The following is a 17,178-nucleotide window of genomic DNA, read 5'->3' on the forward strand; positions in this document are numbered from 1 at the left end:
ACAAGATCAGACCGTCTCACTTACCTGCTTAATTTATCTTCCCAAAATAGGCATACCACTGTCAGAGCGGGGTAGCTCTCACATCTGGCTTCTCCATCACCTATTCCCCTCTGTCCCGGGACGTCTACATATCAGTTTGCCCGTCCTATTAAATGCATATGAACCCTCGCCTGCCAGAACGGCCGACCACAGAGCGCAACTGAGAAAACACACACATCACTTTCTAAGTTTTGTTTTTGTTCAATATTATTTGACAAGAACATTTGGCATTGGTTGTAAGAGGTCTGTAAATTTAGCATGACTTTGCATTTGTATTTTGGATAAGCTAGTGGCATGGTCGCAATATGTGGATTCATTTCAGTGACACTTTGGCTGTGTGGCTCCTCTCTCACAGCAAGAAGGTTTCGATTTCCAAATCAGGTGGGACGGACCTTTGGATATGCTCCGGTTTTCCCCATTAACCCAAGACATGCTCAGATTATACTTGCACTTCTGTCCATGAACCTTAGGTCAAAGTGTCTTTTTCGCTCTGTTGCTCAAGACAAACTCCAAAATGTTATGTTGGATTGTAATGTAATTACAAATCTCAAACACACGCAGCCGTGAATAACAAGTGATTTCATCTCAGTGAAAACAACTCAAAACTGAAATTTTCACATCCTCTTCTTATATGGACTAGAATTTGATACATCTAAATATGATTTCCATGTCTGCAGCCGACAGACAGCATGTGTTTTTTGAGTTGAAATGGTCAGAGCTGAACACAAAAACACTCCTGCAGCTGACATAATTTATGGCTCTCCGACCTCAGTCAAACGAGCACTTTTATCTTGGCCTATTGTTTGCACCTATAACTTCTTAGACAATTACATTTACTCATTAGCTGTCTGGCTAGTACATGCAAATGCTCTGAGGGTCAATATTGTTCTTGGAGCTTTGGTTGAAACTGGCTGGATGTGCGTCTGACTCGAGCCACAGCGCAGACGTGATTCAGGTGAAGGAGGTCAAGTAAGGTTAGGAGCAGGAGGAATGTATGAAAAACATATTGTGTGCATGTATATGGGGGATAGACTTTTGCGGGGGGAAGGCTGACGGAAAGCTTCTGAGTCAAATTGAATTCTTTATCCAACATGTTGATCTAAAGAGGTTTGTGGTTAGCGCTGTGTTGCCATGGCGATCAGTGTTTTATGGTGAAAACATTTGTCTGTTTTCAAAGGGTGCTTTAGGTTCATTCCTGTGGTGGAAAGTACTAAAGTAAAATTGTACTACTTTTAGAGTACTGTCAACTCCACAACATTTTTTTCAGGATTAAAAGTATTTTAAGAGCTATTTTTTCCTATGCCCATATCATAATCTAAAACTAGCCGTCAAATAGTTCTATATCACAAAAAATAATAAAGCCAGAAACGGAATATTTTGTTAATAACTCATTTTCTTATTCATTTTTTAATCAAATACACTTGAGCCTGACTTAATCTTGTTTCAGTTTTGATTAGGTCCATCAAAGTTACAATTTCTCTTGCAGGTTTATTCTAAAGTGAAAAGTTATGGAATTACAACAGAAAACGGAGACAGAAGCCCGGAAGTGTGGTCAGTGTTGTAAATACCTCTGCTTCCTTAAACTTCATTTTGTGAACTTAACATGCAGAAATATGTGTTATATATAGGCCTACAAAAAACACACACCCCATTTCTAACCGTTGCTGATTAGCGCCACAGTTTTTTTTTTCTTTTTATGTTATTCTTTTCATTGTCCAGGCCAAAGTGAACAGAGCAAATCACGCATTAATTGCGGATAAACAGTCACAAACCAGATTTTGGATGAGAACCGGCTTCATTGATATTGCAGGTGTGTTTGTGAGATTTCCCGTCTTTCATTTTGGCAAAACACAAACTCTTTTTGTCCCTCCATGGCAACCTCTCGATTTATCATTGTGCAAGTTTTGTTTAGTTGCTTGTTCGCTTATGAAACACTTGTGTAATAGCATTCAATAATAATAGCGTCCATGAACTCTCTGTTGTAGTAATTAGTAATAATACAAATAACTTAAGGCTGGAGGCTTGTCTTACAGGTGGCCAGCGTTACAAGGCCACGACTGGAATCTAATTGGCCAACCTTTGTGCAGCTACAGAGGGGCTGAAACAATGTGGTAGGAATTTCATTATGTATGTGACATAAACAACACATAGACAAACTGACTTTCCATCTTAATCTGCTTCTACATGATATTATTTATAACAGTTGAGCATGATTTTTTTTAAAAACATTTATTTACACACTGTTGACATGGACCCATGGCTACGAATCAACAAGACCTCCTCCTCCTGTGAATCCCATTACAGACTTGACTCCAGTGATTCATACGTGCACAAGTGCTATTCTTCTCTTTCTTCAACATTCAAAAATGCGATTGTAAAACATGTTTAAAAAGTTGAGTTAGTTCATTCTTGAGTCTAGACGGAGGAAGTGATCTAACAGAGCGTGTGGTCAGTCGGCTGCATGCCTCCAGGTCAACACACAAACCTTTATTAAAGTCCCTCCACAGTCTGGGGTATTTTCATTAATTTGCAAAACTAATATTCAGTTAATATGCCTACAAAGCAGACATTATTGAATTTATTTGATTTATGTCTTCTGGAGATTTGATTCAAAGTGTACCTATATAGCAACAAAGCCACATAAAGCCTTATTTCATTTCCATGCACACTTTTATGTAAATCCCCCTTTTATTTGCTGTCTTATGAGGTGATAACATCGGTGTTATGTTGCCTTTGGAGCAGGGAGGTCGTCTGGGAGACTCCCGGGAGCGCGAGGAGCCAGATTTATGTTCTGATGTTCAGTGGCGCTATAAATGAACCGACCTGTTAGTGTGCTCTGAGCGCTCGACCAAGAAGAGACTCACAAGCAAAGTTATTTGATTCACAAGCTATTATTTTTTAAAGAATTTGTTTTAAAACACTCTTAGACACTTTAAGATCACGCGCGCTTTATCATGAGCCTTTTTACTCTCTTGATCTTTGCTCTATGCTTTGTTCTTTTGTCAATCTTAGCGCATGATATTGATTGATATTGATACACACCTCTGTAATAGCACTGTAGCTCGCACTTGTTTTTTTGTTTAGTTTTGTATTTAGTGTCATGTCTATGGACTGGTTTATTGTCTTGTAGCAGTGAATTTTTTTTTCAGCATTAAACTAAAGGATTGTTTTTTATTTATTTTTATTTTTACAGTTGCTCATTCGTGAGATAAGATGAGATAAGATAGGACTTTATTGATCTCACAATGGAGAAATTCCAAAATCGGCTCTCAAGAAACAGACAGGAAAATAAACCATACAAATATAGATATAGACTAAATAGACAGGAAATGTGCAATCAAGTAATAGTAACTACAGCTATCTTATACACAACAAATACAAAGCTTTCAAGGGCAAAAGTATATATACAAATTTAAAAAAAAGGAAAAATATCAAAACTCAACATTGGCAGTGCAAAGTTTACAGACATGGTGCAGATGGTTGATAAAGTGACGTTGATACAGAGATTATTGCACGTGGTTTTACTCAAAAGTTATTTGCCATGACTTACTTTACAGTACAGTTTGACAGTCGCCCCATAGTCTTTCAGTGGCTGGTTATTCCTGCCATAGCTTGGTGCCTATTTTAACTTTTGTACAATTCGTTACATTTGACCTCTGTATTTTCAAAATATGTTCATGATTGACCCAACATTTCAGGGAAGTGCTTCTATTTTGATGGCCATTTCTCTTACCGCGTTGAAGCTACTTCCTGACTAGCAACGTCCCCCACAATTTCAAAAAAATGCCAGCACTATCACATTAGGTATCTCTCAACGTTGTGTTATCTAAGCGTATACAGCTCACCACATCGTCAGGAGCCCCGATATGGACCACACTTCTTGTGCAATGGGTTGCATAGGCATTAGGTGTTAAAGCTGCAAGACTTCCTGCCCAGGAAACACACTTTAAAGGTTGCACCAAGCTGTCAGCGCTGTCACTGCTGAACTACAGACTGAGCTCCAGCATGGGCATCTTCAGTCTGCTCACACTCATGCTGGCGTGTGGTCACGGTAAGAGCTGATAAGGAATGTGATGAATGGTGAATGCCTGTTTCAGCGATGTTTGGCTCGATCGTTGTTTGTTTCATGCCCACGAGTGACTATTATTATCAAGTCTGACCAAATAACCTAGGCAGGAACCTGCATTGGAACAACATGGGTTATGAGACTGTAACTAAAGCTGAAGGTTAACATTCAAACTCACAGCTTTTCTCTGTGTGTCGCCAGTGCTCACAAGTCGAATTTATGGCGGCAAAGACGCTGAGGCCAACAGCAGACCCTTCATGGCTCTGGTCAAGAGGACGCAGCCGAACAAATCCGTGGAATACTGCGCCGGTTTCCTTCTGAGCGAGTGGTTCGTGATGACGGCTGCGCACTGCGAGGCCAGGTTCGTTTTAACATCTTAGCATATCAATTGTTTAATCCACAGTGTTGGTGTCGATGTGCGTAAAGTGAAAACAATCCAGAGGTGATTTACCACTTTTTGAGTTTGGCTATCCAGGTGTTTGATGTGTTCTGTTTCTCTACTTTCAGCTTGTACGAAGTCTATCTAGGACTCCACGATATCCACCGTCCAGGGGCTGCAAAGCTCATATCAGTGGACCAGACATTTCCCGTAAGAGGTTACAACAAGGAAAAACGGATCAATGACCTCATGTTGCTTAAGGTATCAACCATATTTTGATCATTGCAACTTTATATATACAATTCCGTGTATTATTCATTCACTCCATACTCTGTGCGAGGCTGCCAATCTGCGCCAACGGCCCCTCCGACCACTCAGTCACTCACTGTAGCAAAACTTAAAGGCACACTGTGTAACATTTTGGACTATACTGTTGCCATCAGTACAAAACATGACCAGCTCAAGAACACCTCACAGAACATGCTATTTTTGCAGTGGGTGATCAAAGAATGGATTTGGATGGGAATCTAAACTATTTAAATCTCATGGAGACGAGCAGGAGACATACCCACTCCCGGTAAAGTTACAGTCATGTCTTAGTAGAGCCACTCACAGCAAAAGCTCATGTTTGTTTGTACATTTATGAGGTATTTTTCAATGATGAAATATCTGTCATGAAATAAATGCTTGTATTTCAATTATATTTATTGGGTAAAATTCTACGCGGTGTGGCTTTAAAGTCGAGCCTTGCGTGTTTAAGTGTATATTATATTTCGGTCAGCTTGTCTCAAATGTAAGCAGCCTTTTCTGTTTTGCATGTGCTTATTTCTTCTGATCCATACAGTTAAACTCTAAAGTGGAATTCAACCCTACGGTGAAACCTATTGATCTGGCTGAACCGAATGACGAACCCTCAGAAGTGTGCATGGTCTTTGGCTGGGGGCGCTTCAGGCATGGTTCGACTGAACTTTCTCCTGTTCTCAGAGAGGCCAATGTGACCCTGACCAACAAAAGTGAATGTCAAAAGGACTTTTTCTACTGCTCCAGAGGACGAAGTGGGCCTGGGGAAGTATGTTTGATTGTTATTCTTTGTTAATAACTTTATGTTGGATTAACCAATGTTTTATGATATGTGTTTATGTCTGCAGGGTGACTCTGGGTGTCCACTTGTCTGCGAGGATGGAAAGGTGTACGGGGTAATGTCCGCTGCCCTTGATCCGGACGAAAATGGAGAGCGAGTGTATCGCTATTCAATGATTTCAAACAAGATGGAAATTATCTATTAAGATCTTGATCGTGCAATGAAAATTAAATCACTTTGCATCTGTGTACTCAAAACAAATAAATGGCAAATAAATGCTTTCAATGATGGCATTCCCACATTTTTAAAAAGGCAACGCTTCCCTCTTGTGGCTGTCGTGAGTATGCGGCTCCATAATGCGAAGTACAGTTCTATTGTAGTATTGTATTTTACCCCTGCCCTCTACCTCTACCCTATTCTCATGGCGGATTGACTCCTATATGTATATGATGATATATTTGATTCGATTTGAAAAAATGTATCTGAATGAATCACACTTTTTCAGTTTCCTCTTTCCTGCAAGACATTGCTTAGGGACGAACATTGTGTAAAGCCAAACACAATTTTTCCGTCAAACTTGTTTATTCACACAGTTAAGCCACATAAACTTGTTTACAAAGATCATTCTCCACAAAATAAGTGTTTGAAAATGATCACACAGGCCTCACATCTCAACTTAAAATAAGTTAATAAGAAGAATACAAGAAGTATCGATAATACACCTCTAAAAATGAAATACAACCCCTAAATAAATAATGCTTAAATATGATTAATTGTGATTAATTTATTTCAAAAAGCCATAATTAACTCAATATATATGGTGCTTAGAGTTCTGTGTCCTGCTCGATTTTCACTGTGGTTACACGATAGATAACTGAACAGAACATTTTCACATTTTCACATGAGATGATGAATTAAAAAACAAACAAATAAACAACTAAATATAAGAACACCATCGGTCCACCATGGTGGTGTATGGAAAGAATCTAAATCTGTTTAAACAGCACAAAAACACATTATTGGTATTAGTCTCATCAGGTATGGGGAAACTTTTTGATGCGAAGGCACATGGGTTTTTTGAACTTGCAAGAGGGTCCTAAACATGGATGATGTTTTCCGTCTGACGTGACCCCATGTTCATTATGTGTATAGTTTCCCCAGTTATGGACCAATCCGAAAATGCATAATAGTCATACAGTGTGAATGATTGGGACAGATATTACGATCTATACAAAGTTAGTGCATGCCTCTAACAGAAACTGCACGGGTTAAGATGACATCAGTTCTGCTCATCTTAAAACTCAGTCAACACGACAGGACACTTTATCTCTTCATCATATGAAAGGTGTCTGAGGTTTGAAAAACTCCCAGTGTCTCAGAGCTTCGTGAACATCGTCAACATGCACCCGCGCTGCACTCTACTCTTGCTGACACTGGCTCTGACTGCACCAGGTAAGACCATGTGAAAGGATATTTAGAGTGTATATTACTTACTTATTTATTTTCATTAAGCACCAGTTGATACAGGGCTCTATTGAAAATGTAGGCCTTAACAAACAAGAGCAAATCTGACCTCCTCCACACAATGAAAAGTCTATGGAATATTCTAGAAGCTGTGAATATGTTCAATCATGCACTTAGATTTGACCTGGTTATAGTTGTGTTGATGTATATAAAAATATAAACTACACATTGTGAGCAGTTAAGCTTTTTGCATATTTATAATATAGTTATTAATTTGTTGATCAAATGTGAGCAAATGTATGCACTAAAATGATGATATGAATTTGTGTTGGATGTGTTTGAATTAGATCCTGATGATGCAGGGCTGATATACGGAGGCAAAGAAGCTGTCCCTCACAGCAGACCGTACATGGTCCTGGTGTTGAGGAATATGCCCAGCGGAAAAACCAAAACATGTGGAGGCTTCCTTCTGAGTGAGAACTTTGTGATGACCGCTGCCCACTGTAATGCCAGGTCTGTCTTTGTGAAATATCACATGCATTGTTCTGAATTTGCTTCACAAAGTTGAACATCATTTCTTTCAGTTCCTACAAAGTCATTTTAGGGCTACACGACTACAACCATAAAGACAACACGGAAACCATTCCTGTGAAGGAGACTTTCATAAGAGAGGATTATGATTATGATACTCTAAGTAATGACCTAATGTTACTGAAGGTAATAAAAACAATAATAATTACTCAATCTAAAAAATCCGGCTTACATGACATGTCTGACAGAGTTTTTCCTTTCTTAAGTTGAGCTATAATGCAAAGCTTGGGTCTCATGTGAGGCCCATTGCTCTGGCTGGACCGAAAGATGCAGCTCCGCATTCGTGCAGTGTCACTGGGTGGGGGCGGTCTGAAAAACACCCGTCTGGCATGACCCCTGTTCTCATGGAGGTGAACGTAACTCTGAGCACTGACTGTGAAACCAAAGAGTTCTACTGCTGTTTGGGCAGTGATGGGGTGGGGAGGGTATGTGCCATCAAAAACAATACAAAATACAGTAAATGTCATCATTAAAAGCTCTTCTACTGAATAATATGTTGCAGGGAGACTCCGGCGGCCCCCTGGTGTGTGAAGACGGAAAAGCATATGGCGTGGTGTCCAATGTGTATTCTGATAAGGGAAAGGAAGAGCAACTTTTTGCTAAGATTCCAAAGCACAAGGATTGGATTGACTCCACCATGAACGCTGTTTGACTCTACACTGGGTTATGAACATGCTAATCTGCAGACAATTTACCCCAAATCTCATCAAACACTGTTTTCTCTAAAACAATAAACTGCAATTGCAAATCGTTGCCTTGTATTTCCTGGGGCATATTACTGGGTGGATCGCCCTAATGTTAGAGACTTTTTACCACAAATAATAAGGGCGATGACACGATTGACAACACTTTCTCATGCTATGACCCAGAGTCACTACCCAAATTATCAAACTGAATAAGAGTCATACTCATTTAGACAGATTCATGACTGTATCATTTGGATTTTTTAACCCCTTGTTACAAAAACAATTTCAGCCGTCCCACATTAGGCAAATCTTACTTTACCAGTTTAGGAAAGTTAATTTCCGAAAGACGGACAGCAGAAAATAAAACTGCAGTGAAAAAATTACAATTACAGAATATCACGCTACATTTTTGTAATTTCATGTCAAAAACATCATCCTGTCAGGCTTGATGATGTTTACCGTCCCGTGTTGGAGGGATAGTTTGCCCACCTCAGGTCTGACGTGACCCCATATTCATTATGTGTATGTAGTTTCCCCAGTTTTAGACCAATCTGAACATGCATAATAGAGTCATATAGTGTGAATGATTGGGACAGATATTACGATCTCTTGCTGATAAAAGTTAGTGCGTGCCTCTAACATACCACACGGGTTAAGATGACATCAGTCCTGCTCCTCTTAAAGCTGACAGGACACTTTATCTCTTCGTTCTGATCACATGAAGGATGTATGTCTGAGGTTTGAAAAACTCCCAGTGTCTCAGAGCTTCGTGAACATCGTCAACATGCACCCGCGCTGCACTGCACTCTTACTGACACTGGCTCTGACTGCACCAGGTAAGACCATGTGAAAGGCTATTTAGAGTGTATATTACTTACTTATTTATTTTCATTAAGCACCAGTTGATACAGGGCTCTATTGACAATGTCGGCCTTAACAAACAAGAGCAAATCTAACCTCCTCGACACAATGAAAAGTCTGTGGAATAATTTGAAAGCTGTGAATTCAGTCATGCGATTAGATTTGACCTGGTCATAGTTATGTTGATGTATATAAAATAAATGCTTTCTTTCATTCATAGTTTTTAATTATTGTTTCATCATGCTGAACTAAAATAATTGCATTACAAACTACACATTGTGAGCAGTTAAGCTTTATGTATATATGAAATAGTTATTAATTTGTTGATCGAATGTGAGCAAATGTATGCACTAAATTGATGACTTGTATAAATTTGTGTTGGATGTGTTTGAATTAGATCCTGATGATGCAGGGCTGATATACGGAGGCAAAGAAGCTGTCCCTCACAGCAGACCGTACATGGTCCTGGTGTTGAGGAATATGCCCAGTGGAAAAACCAAAACATGTGGAGGCTTCCTTCTGAGTGAGAACTTTGTGATGACCGCTGCCCACTGTGATGCCAGGTCTGTCTTTGTGAAATATCACATGCATTGTTCTGAATTTGCTTCACAAAGTTGAACATCATTTCTTTCAGTTCCTACAAAGTAATTTTAGGGCTACACGACTACAACCATAAAGACAACACGGCAACCATTCCTGTGAAGGAGACTTTCATAAGAGAGGATTATGATTATGATACTCTAAGTAATGACCTAATGTTACTGAAGGTAACAAATAACAATAATAATTACTCAATCTAAAAAATCCGGCTTACATGACATGTCTGACAGAGTTTTTCCTTTCTTAAGTTGAGCTATAATGCAAAGCTTGGGTCTCATGTGAGGCCCATTGCTCTGGCTGGACCGAAAGATGCAGCTCCGCATTCGTGCAGTGTCACTGGGTGGGGGCGGTCTGAAAAACACCCGTCTGGCATGACCCCTGTTCTCATGGAGGTGGACGTAACTCTGAGCACTGACTGTGAAACCGAAGAGTTCTACTGCTGTTTGGGCAGTGATGGGGTGGGGAGGGTATGTGCCATCAAAAACAATACATAATACAGAAAATGTCAATCATTAAAAGCTCTTCTACTGAATAATATGTTGCAGGGAGACTCCGGCGGCCCCCTGGTGTGTGAAGACGGAAAAGCATATGGCGTGGTGTCCAATGTGTATTCTGATAAGGGAAAGGAAGAGCAACTTTTTGCGAAGATTCCAAAGCACAAGGATTGGATTGACTCCACCATGAACGCTGTTTGACTCTACACTGGGTTATGAACATGCTAATCTGCAGACAATTTACCCCAAATCTCATCAAACACTGTTTTCTCTATAACAATAAACTGTAATTGCAAATCGTTGCCTTGTATTTCCTGGAGCATATTACTGGGTGGATCGCCCTAATGTTAGATACTTTTTACCACAAATAATAAGGGCGATAACACGATTGACAACACTTTCTCATGCTATGACCTAGAGTCACTACCCAAATTATCAAACTGAATAATAGTCATACTCATTTAGACAGATCATCATCATCATCATTCATGACTCTATCATTTGGATTTTTTAACCCCTTGTTACAAAAACAATTTCAGCCGTCCCACATTAGGCAAATCTTACTTTACCAGTTTAGGAAAGTTAATTCCCGAAAGACGGACAGCAGAAAATAAAACTGCAGTGAAAAAATTACTATTACCGAATATCACGCTACATTTTTGTAATTTCATGTCAAAAACATCATCCTGTCAGGCTTGATGATGTTTTCCGTCCCGTGTTGGAGGGATAGTTTGCCCACCTCAGGTCTGATGTGACCCCATGTTCATTATGTGTATGTAGTTTCCCCAGTTTTAGACCAATCTGAACATGCATAATAGAGTCATATAGTGTGAATGATTGGGACAGATATTACGATCTATTGCTGATAAAAGTTAGTGCGTGCCTCTAACATACCACACGGGTTAAGATGACATCAGTTCTGCTCCTCTTAAAGCTGACAGGACACTTTATATCTTCGTGAGCTCATGAAGGTTGTATGTCTGAGGTTTGAAAAACTCCCAGTGTCTCAGAGCTTCGTGAACATCGTCAACATGCACCCGCGCTGCACTGCACTCTTAATGACACTGGCTCTGACTCCACCAGGTGAGAAAACGTGAAAGGCTATTTAGAGTGTATATTACTTACTTATTTACTTTTATTAAGCACCAGTTGATACAGGGCTCTATTGACAATGTAGGCTTTAACAAACAAGAGCAAATCTAACCTCCTCGACACAATGAAAAGTCTGTGGAATAATTTGAAAGCTGTGAATTCAGTCATGCAATTAGATTTGACCTGGTTATAGTTATGTTGATGTATATAAAATATATGCTTTCTTTCATTCATAGTTTTTAATTATTGTTTTATCATGCTGAACTAAAATAATTGCATTACAAACTACACATTGTGAGCAGTTAAGCTTTATGTATATATAAAATAGTTATTAATTTGTTGATCAAATGTGAGCAAATGTATGCACTAAATTGATGACTTGTATGAATTTGTGTTGGATGTGTTTGAATTGGATCCTGATGATGCAGGGCTGATATACAGAAAAAAAGAAGCTGTCCCTCACAGCAGACCGTACATGGTCCTGGTGTTGAGGAATATGCCCAGTGGAAAAACCACAATATGTGGAGGCTTCCTTCTGAGTGAGAACTTTGTGATGACCGCTGCTCAGTGCCAAGCTAGGTCTGTCTATGTGAAATATCACATGCATTGTTCTGAATTTGCTTCACAAAGTTGAATATCATTTCTTTCAGTTCCTACAAAGTAATTCTAGGGTTACATGACTACAACCATAAAGACAACACGGAAACCATTCCTGTGAAGGAGACTTTCATAAGAGAGGATTATGATTCTGATACTCTAAGTAATGACCTATTGTTACTGAAGGTAACAAATGATTACTCAATCTAACAAAAAAATCCGGCTTACATGACATGTCTGACAGAGTTTTTCCCTCTTAAGTTGAGCTATAATGCAAAGCTCGGGTCTCATGTGAGGCCCATTGCTCTGGCTGGACCGAAAGATGCAGCTCCACATTTGTGCAGTGTCACCGGGTGGGGGCGGTCTGAAAAACACCCGTCTGGCATGACCCCTGTTCTCATGGAGGTGGACGTAACTCTGAGCACTGACTGTGAAACCGAAGAGTTCTACTGCTGTTTGGGCAGTGATGTGGTGGGGAGGGTATGTGCCATCAAAAACAATACATAATACAGTAAATGTCAATCATTAAAAGCTCTTCTACTGAAAAATATGTTGCAGGGAGACTCCGGCGGCCCCCTGGTGTGTGAAGACGGAAAAGCATATGGCTTGGTGTCCCATGTGTATATCAAAGAGGAAAAGAAAGAGCATTATTTTGCTAGAATTCCAAAGCACAAGGATTGGATTGACTCCACCATGAACGCTGTTTGACTCTACACTGGGTTATGAACATGCTAATCTGCAGACAATTTACCCCAAATCTCATCAAACACTGTTTTCTCTATAACAATAAACTGCAATTGCAAATCGTTGCCTTGTATTTCCTGGAGCCTATTACTGGGTGGATCGCCCTAAAGACTTTTTACCACAAATAATAAGGGCGATAATTTAAATGAACAATCTTAACAATCTGAAATCCCCAAGATACTTTCATTTCAAATTCAAAGATAATCTATGGATATTACACACAAAATTGAGACACTGTGACCAAATACACTCAGATTGCCAAACTGAGATCAGACGTCCTAAAGTGGGACAGCCGTTGGCTTAATGTGGGACAGGCCACATCTTATATCAATAGGCCTATAATCACTGTAAAATATGCAAGTATTGCTGTCCAAAACCATCATTTACAGTGTCCTGGTGAGGTCATGAAGGTGTATCATGTTCTTATAACTCACTAGTTGATCCAGTCTGTCAAAGTGTCCCGTGCTTCATTGTGCTTAAATACATAATGCTACGTAGCTTGACAACACTTTCTCATGTTATGACCCAGAGTCACTACCCAAATTATCAAACTGAATAATAGTCATACTCATTTAGACAGATTCATGACTCTATAATTTGGATTTTTTAACCCCTTGTTACAAAAACAATTTCAGCCGTCCCACATTAGGCAAATCTTACTTTACCAGTTTAGGAAAGTTAATTTCCGAAAGACGGACAGCAGAAAATAAAACTGGAGTAAAAAAAAATTACGATTACCGAATATCACGCTACATTTTTGTAATTTCATGTCAAAAACATCATCCTGTCAGGCTTGATGATGTTATCCGTCCCGTGTTGGAGGGATAGTTTGCCCACCTCAGGTCTGACGTGACCCCATATTCATTATGTGTATGTAGTTTCCCCAGTTTTAGACCAATCTGAACATGCATAATAGAGTCATATAGTGTGAATGATTGGGACAGATATTACGATCTCTTGCTGATAAAAGTTAGTGCGTGCCTCTAACATACCACACGGGTTAAGATGACATCAGTCCTGCTCCTCTTAAAGCTGACAGGACACTTTATCTCTTCGTTCTGATCACATGAAGGATGTATGTCTGAGGTTTGAAAAACTCCCAGTGTCTCAGAGCTTCGTGAACATCGTCAACATGCACCCGCGCTGCACTGCACTCTTAATGACACTGGCTCTGACTGCACCAGGTAAGACCATGTGAAAGGCTATTTAGAGTGTATATTACTTACTTATTTATTTTCATTAAGCACCAGTTGATACAGGGCTCTATTGACAATGTAGGCCTGAACAAACAAGAGCAAATCTAACCTCCTCGACACAATGAAAAGTCTGTGGAATAATTTGAAATCTGTGAATTCAGTCATGCGATTAGATTTGACCTGGTTATAGTTGTGTTGATGTATATAAAATATATGCTTTCTTTCATTCATAGTTTTTAATTATTGTTTTATCATGCTGAACTAAAATAATTGCATTACAAACTACACATTGTGAGCAGTTAAGCTTTTTGCATATTTATAATATAGTTATTAATTTGTTGATCAAATGTGAGCAAATGTATGCACTAAATTGATGACTTGTAAAAATTTGTGTTGGATGTGTTTGAATTAGATCCTGATGATGCAGGGCTGATATACGGAGGCAAAGAAGCTGTCCCTCACAGCAGACCGTACATGGTCCTGGTGTTGAGGAATATGCCCAGTGGAAAAACCAAAACATGTGGAGGCTTCCTTCTGAGTGAGAACTTTGTGATGACCGCTGCCCACTGTAATGCAAGGTCTGTCTTTATGAAATATCACATGCATTGTTCTGAATTTGCTTCACAAAGTTGAACATCATTTCTTTCAGTTCCTACAAAGTAATTTTAGGGCTACACGACTACAACCTTAAAGACAACACGGAAACCATTCCTGTGAAGGAGACTTTCATAAGAGAGGATTATGATTATGAGACTCTAAGTAATGACCTAATGTTACTGAAGGTAATAATGACTCAATCTAACCAAAAAATCCGGCTTACATGACATGTCTGACAGAGTTTTTCCCTCTTAAGTTGAGCTATAATGCAAAGCTTGGGTCTCATGTGAGGCCCATTGCTCTGGCTGGACCGAAAGATGCAGCTCCGCATTCGTGCAGTGTCACCGGGTGGGGGCGGTCTAAAAAACACCCGTCTGGCATGACCCCTGTTCTCATGGAGGTGGACGTAACTCTGAGCACTGACTGTGAAACCGAAGAGTTCTACTGCTGTTTGGGCAGTGATGGGATGGGGATGGTATGTGCCATCAAAAACAAAAGACACTATAAATACATTTACACAGTAAATGTCAATCATTAAAAGCTCTTCTACTGAATAATATGTTCCAGGGAGACTCCGGCGGCCCCCTGGTGTGTGAAGACGGAAAAGCACATGGCGTGGTGTCCCACGTGTTTCCCAAAGAGGAAAAGATAGAGCAACTTTTTGCTAAGATTCCAAAGCACAAGGATTGGATTGACTTCACCATGAACGCTGTTTGACTCTACACTGGGTTATGAACATGCTAATCTGCAGACAATTTACCCCAAATCACATCAAACACTGTTTTCTCTATAACAATAAACTGAAATTGCAAATCGTTGACTTATACTTCTTGGAGCATATTATTTTGGAGCATATTATTAGGTTAAACCTGAACAAAACTAAAGCTACAGTATGTTCTTTGGAAACAAAACAAACAACAGGAAGAAAAATTAAAAACAATTAAACATAGATGGTGTACAAATCGAAACGGTATCTGAATACAAATTTGTAGGTGTAACAGTGGACAACAAACTATCATGGAGGCCACACATAAGACGCATTCAATCTGAGGTTGCAAAAAGTATTGCAGTAATAAACAAAGTTAAAAACATTCTTGAGTATGATACTCTCCACATACTGTAGTGTTCGTTAATATTACCATACTTAACTTACTGCTTAGAAGTATGGGGCAACAACTACAAAAGTGCACTACATCCTCTGTTTTTATTACAAAAACGTGCGATAAGAATTATACATAAAGCTGGTTACATTGATCACACAAACGATCTATTTTCGATTTTTTTGTATATGTGTGTATATATGATTATGTATTATGTACAAGTATATGTCTCGTATATAAACTATATATCTGTTCTACTTCAATTGTGTGCTTGCCCTTAGGCTGCGCTATTGCATATCTCTCGGAAGCGCCAGCTTCCCGCCCTGAGAGGATCAAAGAACTGACCGCTCCAATCATACTTGGGGTCCACTCACCCCTGACCCCTATAAAAGGGGGACTCTCCCTTCAATCGTCTCCTTTTTCTCTCAGCTTTGCTCTGAATTGGATTCTCGACTTCTAGAATTGACGAAGACTTCAAGAATTGACGAAGATGACCCACCGCACTCCTTCGCTTGAACCCCCGTCGCCCTCCGGCGTCAAGCAGCGGGTTTGCGGGTCCTGCACGGCGCCGCTCCTCGCGGGGGATCAGCACGGTAGCTGCTTCCTCTGCCTGGGCCGGCGCCACTCTGCAGATGACGGTTCCTGTGCCGCTTGCCTCGCGCTCCCTCGGGAGGAGCGCGAGCGTCGCCGCGCCTTTTTGGCCCCTGCCTCCCAAAAGTTATCCGATCAGGAATCGGATACTTCGAGCGGGGATTCCCCGGCTTCAGCCTCCCCAGCGCGGGAGCGGAGCCTGCCGCCTCCGCCTGTCCCGAGAAGGGACTGGCCTGCGGACGATGAAGATGATGAGCAGCGCTTCTTTGATGAAGACGCACTCTCTCTTTTCTCAGAGGAGATGCAGCCGCGGGAGCGTTACCCCATGGATCGTCTCCCGGGCCTCATCACTTCAGCTGCGGCTCGAATGGAGCTGACGATGCCTCCGCAGCCCCCAGCTCCAGCGGCGGATCGGTTCCGCGTCCTGTTTGGCAACGCCCGCGACAGGCAGCGACCGGTGGCCATTGCCCCTCGCGTGGATTCCCTCCTCCACTACGCTACGCGTGACTGGGGCAGTCCGTACTCTGCCCGCACTCGGCACTAGCGTACGGTGTGTACGCCACTGTGGAAGGATGGGGCCAGCCGAAGAGCGTCCCATCGAGGACGGGATTAGATTGTCCCTTCTCCCGTCCTCTTCTCTCTGGCCCGGCGGTAGAGTGGACCTTCCCTCAGAGCGGGATAGGTTCACAGCTTCCATCCTTAACCGCTGTTACGCTAACGCTGCACAGGTCGTGGCGTTAGCGAACAATATGGCCCTGCTCACCGCCTCTCTGGACAAACTCATCCGCGGTCGTGACCAGCTGTCCCGCGAAGAGTTCGAGGAGGCGGAGACCACCATGGCGGCCTTCGCCCGCATGTCACAGGCTCTTGCCCTCGACGGTGGACGGACCATGTGCGCAGCGCAAGTCGGCTGCCGCCATCTTTGGCTGGGCTTGTCCACGCTGAAGGAGGCGGACAAACGCAGTCTCCTGAGCTTGCCGCTCGACCAGTCCTCCCTCTT

General features: G+C 41.1%; 4 protein-coding genes and 1 long non-coding RNA gene across 5 annotated transcripts; all 5 read left to right on the top strand.

Moving 5' to 3' along the window:
* Positions 1 to 3,855: 3,855 nt before the first annotated feature.
* Positions 3,856 to 5,770, top strand: LOC306977389 (granzyme F-like; the record flags this gene model as incomplete). Its single annotated transcript, XM_079575690.1, has 5 exons — positions 3,856 to 4,090; positions 4,307 to 4,466; positions 4,613 to 4,745; positions 5,329 to 5,553; positions 5,633 to 5,770. The coding sequence occupies exons 1-5, from the start codon at positions 4,045 to 4,047 to the stop codon at positions 5,768 to 5,770; spliced, it is 702 nt and encodes a 233-aa protein (XP_079431816.1). The 5' UTR covers positions 3,856 to 4,044.
* Positions 5,771 to 6,864: 1,094 nt separating this feature from the next.
* Positions 6,865 to 8,353, top strand: LOC306976962 (duodenase-1-like). Its single transcript, XM_079575107.1, has 5 exons — positions 6,865 to 7,017; positions 7,377 to 7,542; positions 7,614 to 7,746; positions 7,827 to 8,045; positions 8,123 to 8,353. The coding sequence occupies exons 1-5, from the start codon at positions 6,966 to 6,968 to the stop codon at positions 8,270 to 8,272; spliced, it is 720 nt and encodes a 239-aa protein (XP_079431233.1). The 5' UTR covers positions 6,865 to 6,965; the 3' UTR covers positions 8,273 to 8,353.
* Positions 8,354 to 9,042: 689 nt separating this feature from the next.
* LOC306976975 (duodenase-1-like) lies at positions 9,043 to 10,492 on the top strand. Its single transcript, XM_079575123.1, has 5 exons — positions 9,043 to 9,142; positions 9,565 to 9,730; positions 9,802 to 9,934; positions 10,016 to 10,234; positions 10,313 to 10,492. The coding sequence occupies exons 1-5, from the start codon at positions 9,091 to 9,093 to the stop codon at positions 10,460 to 10,462; spliced, it is 720 nt and encodes a 239-aa protein (XP_079431249.1). The 5' UTR covers positions 9,043 to 9,090; the 3' UTR covers positions 10,463 to 10,492.
* Positions 10,493 to 12,078: 1,586 nt separating this feature from the next.
* On the top strand, positions 12,079 to 12,689 carry LOC306976996. Its single transcript, XR_013793793.1, has 3 exons — positions 12,079 to 12,136; positions 12,212 to 12,430; positions 12,509 to 12,689. It is a non-coding gene; the product is annotated as an uncharacterized lncRNA (long non-coding RNA).
* A 1,071-nt stretch (positions 12,690 to 13,760) lies between these two features.
* LOC306977390 (mast cell protease 2-like) lies at positions 13,761 to 15,248 on the top strand (the record flags this gene model as incomplete). Its single annotated transcript, XM_079575691.1, has 5 exons — positions 13,761 to 13,878; positions 14,303 to 14,468; positions 14,540 to 14,672; positions 14,744 to 14,962; positions 15,055 to 15,248. The coding sequence occupies 5 exons, from the start codon at positions 13,761 to 13,763 to the stop codon at positions 15,202 to 15,204; spliced, it is 786 nt and encodes a 261-aa protein (XP_079431817.1). The 3' UTR covers positions 15,205 to 15,248.
* Between the last annotated feature and the right edge of the window lie 1,930 nt (positions 15,249 to 17,178).

The sequence above is a fragment of the Gobius niger genome (assembly GCF_951799975.1).
Source record: "Gobius niger genome assembly, chromosome: 17".
Classification (NCBI taxonomy): Eukaryota; Metazoa; Chordata; class Actinopteri; order Gobiiformes; family Gobiidae; genus Gobius; species Gobius niger.

Bases quoted from the DNA above. Each gene is read 5' to 3' on its own strand.
- LOC306976962 (XM_079575107.1), top strand. From the start codon at position 6,966: ATGCACCCGCGCTGCACTCTACTCTTGCTGACACTGGCTCTGACTGCA. The intron at 7,018-7,376 runs GTAAGACCATGT...TGTTTGAATTAG, and splicing joins ACTGGCTCTGACTGCACCAG to ATCCTGATGATGCAGGGCTG. The intron at 8,046-8,122 runs GTATGTGCCATC...AATATGTTGCAG, and splicing joins GCAGTGATGGGGTGGGGAGG to GGAGACTCCGGCGGCCCCCT.
- LOC306976975 (XM_079575123.1), top strand. From the start codon at position 9,091: ATGCACCCGCGCTGCACTGCACTCTTACTGACACTGGCTCTGACTGCA. The intron at 9,143-9,564 runs GTAAGACCATGT...TGTTTGAATTAG, and splicing joins ACTGGCTCTGACTGCACCAG to ATCCTGATGATGCAGGGCTG. The intron at 9,935-10,015 runs GTAACAAATAAC...TCCTTTCTTAAG, and splicing joins ATGACCTAATGTTACTGAAG to TTGAGCTATAATGCAAAGCT.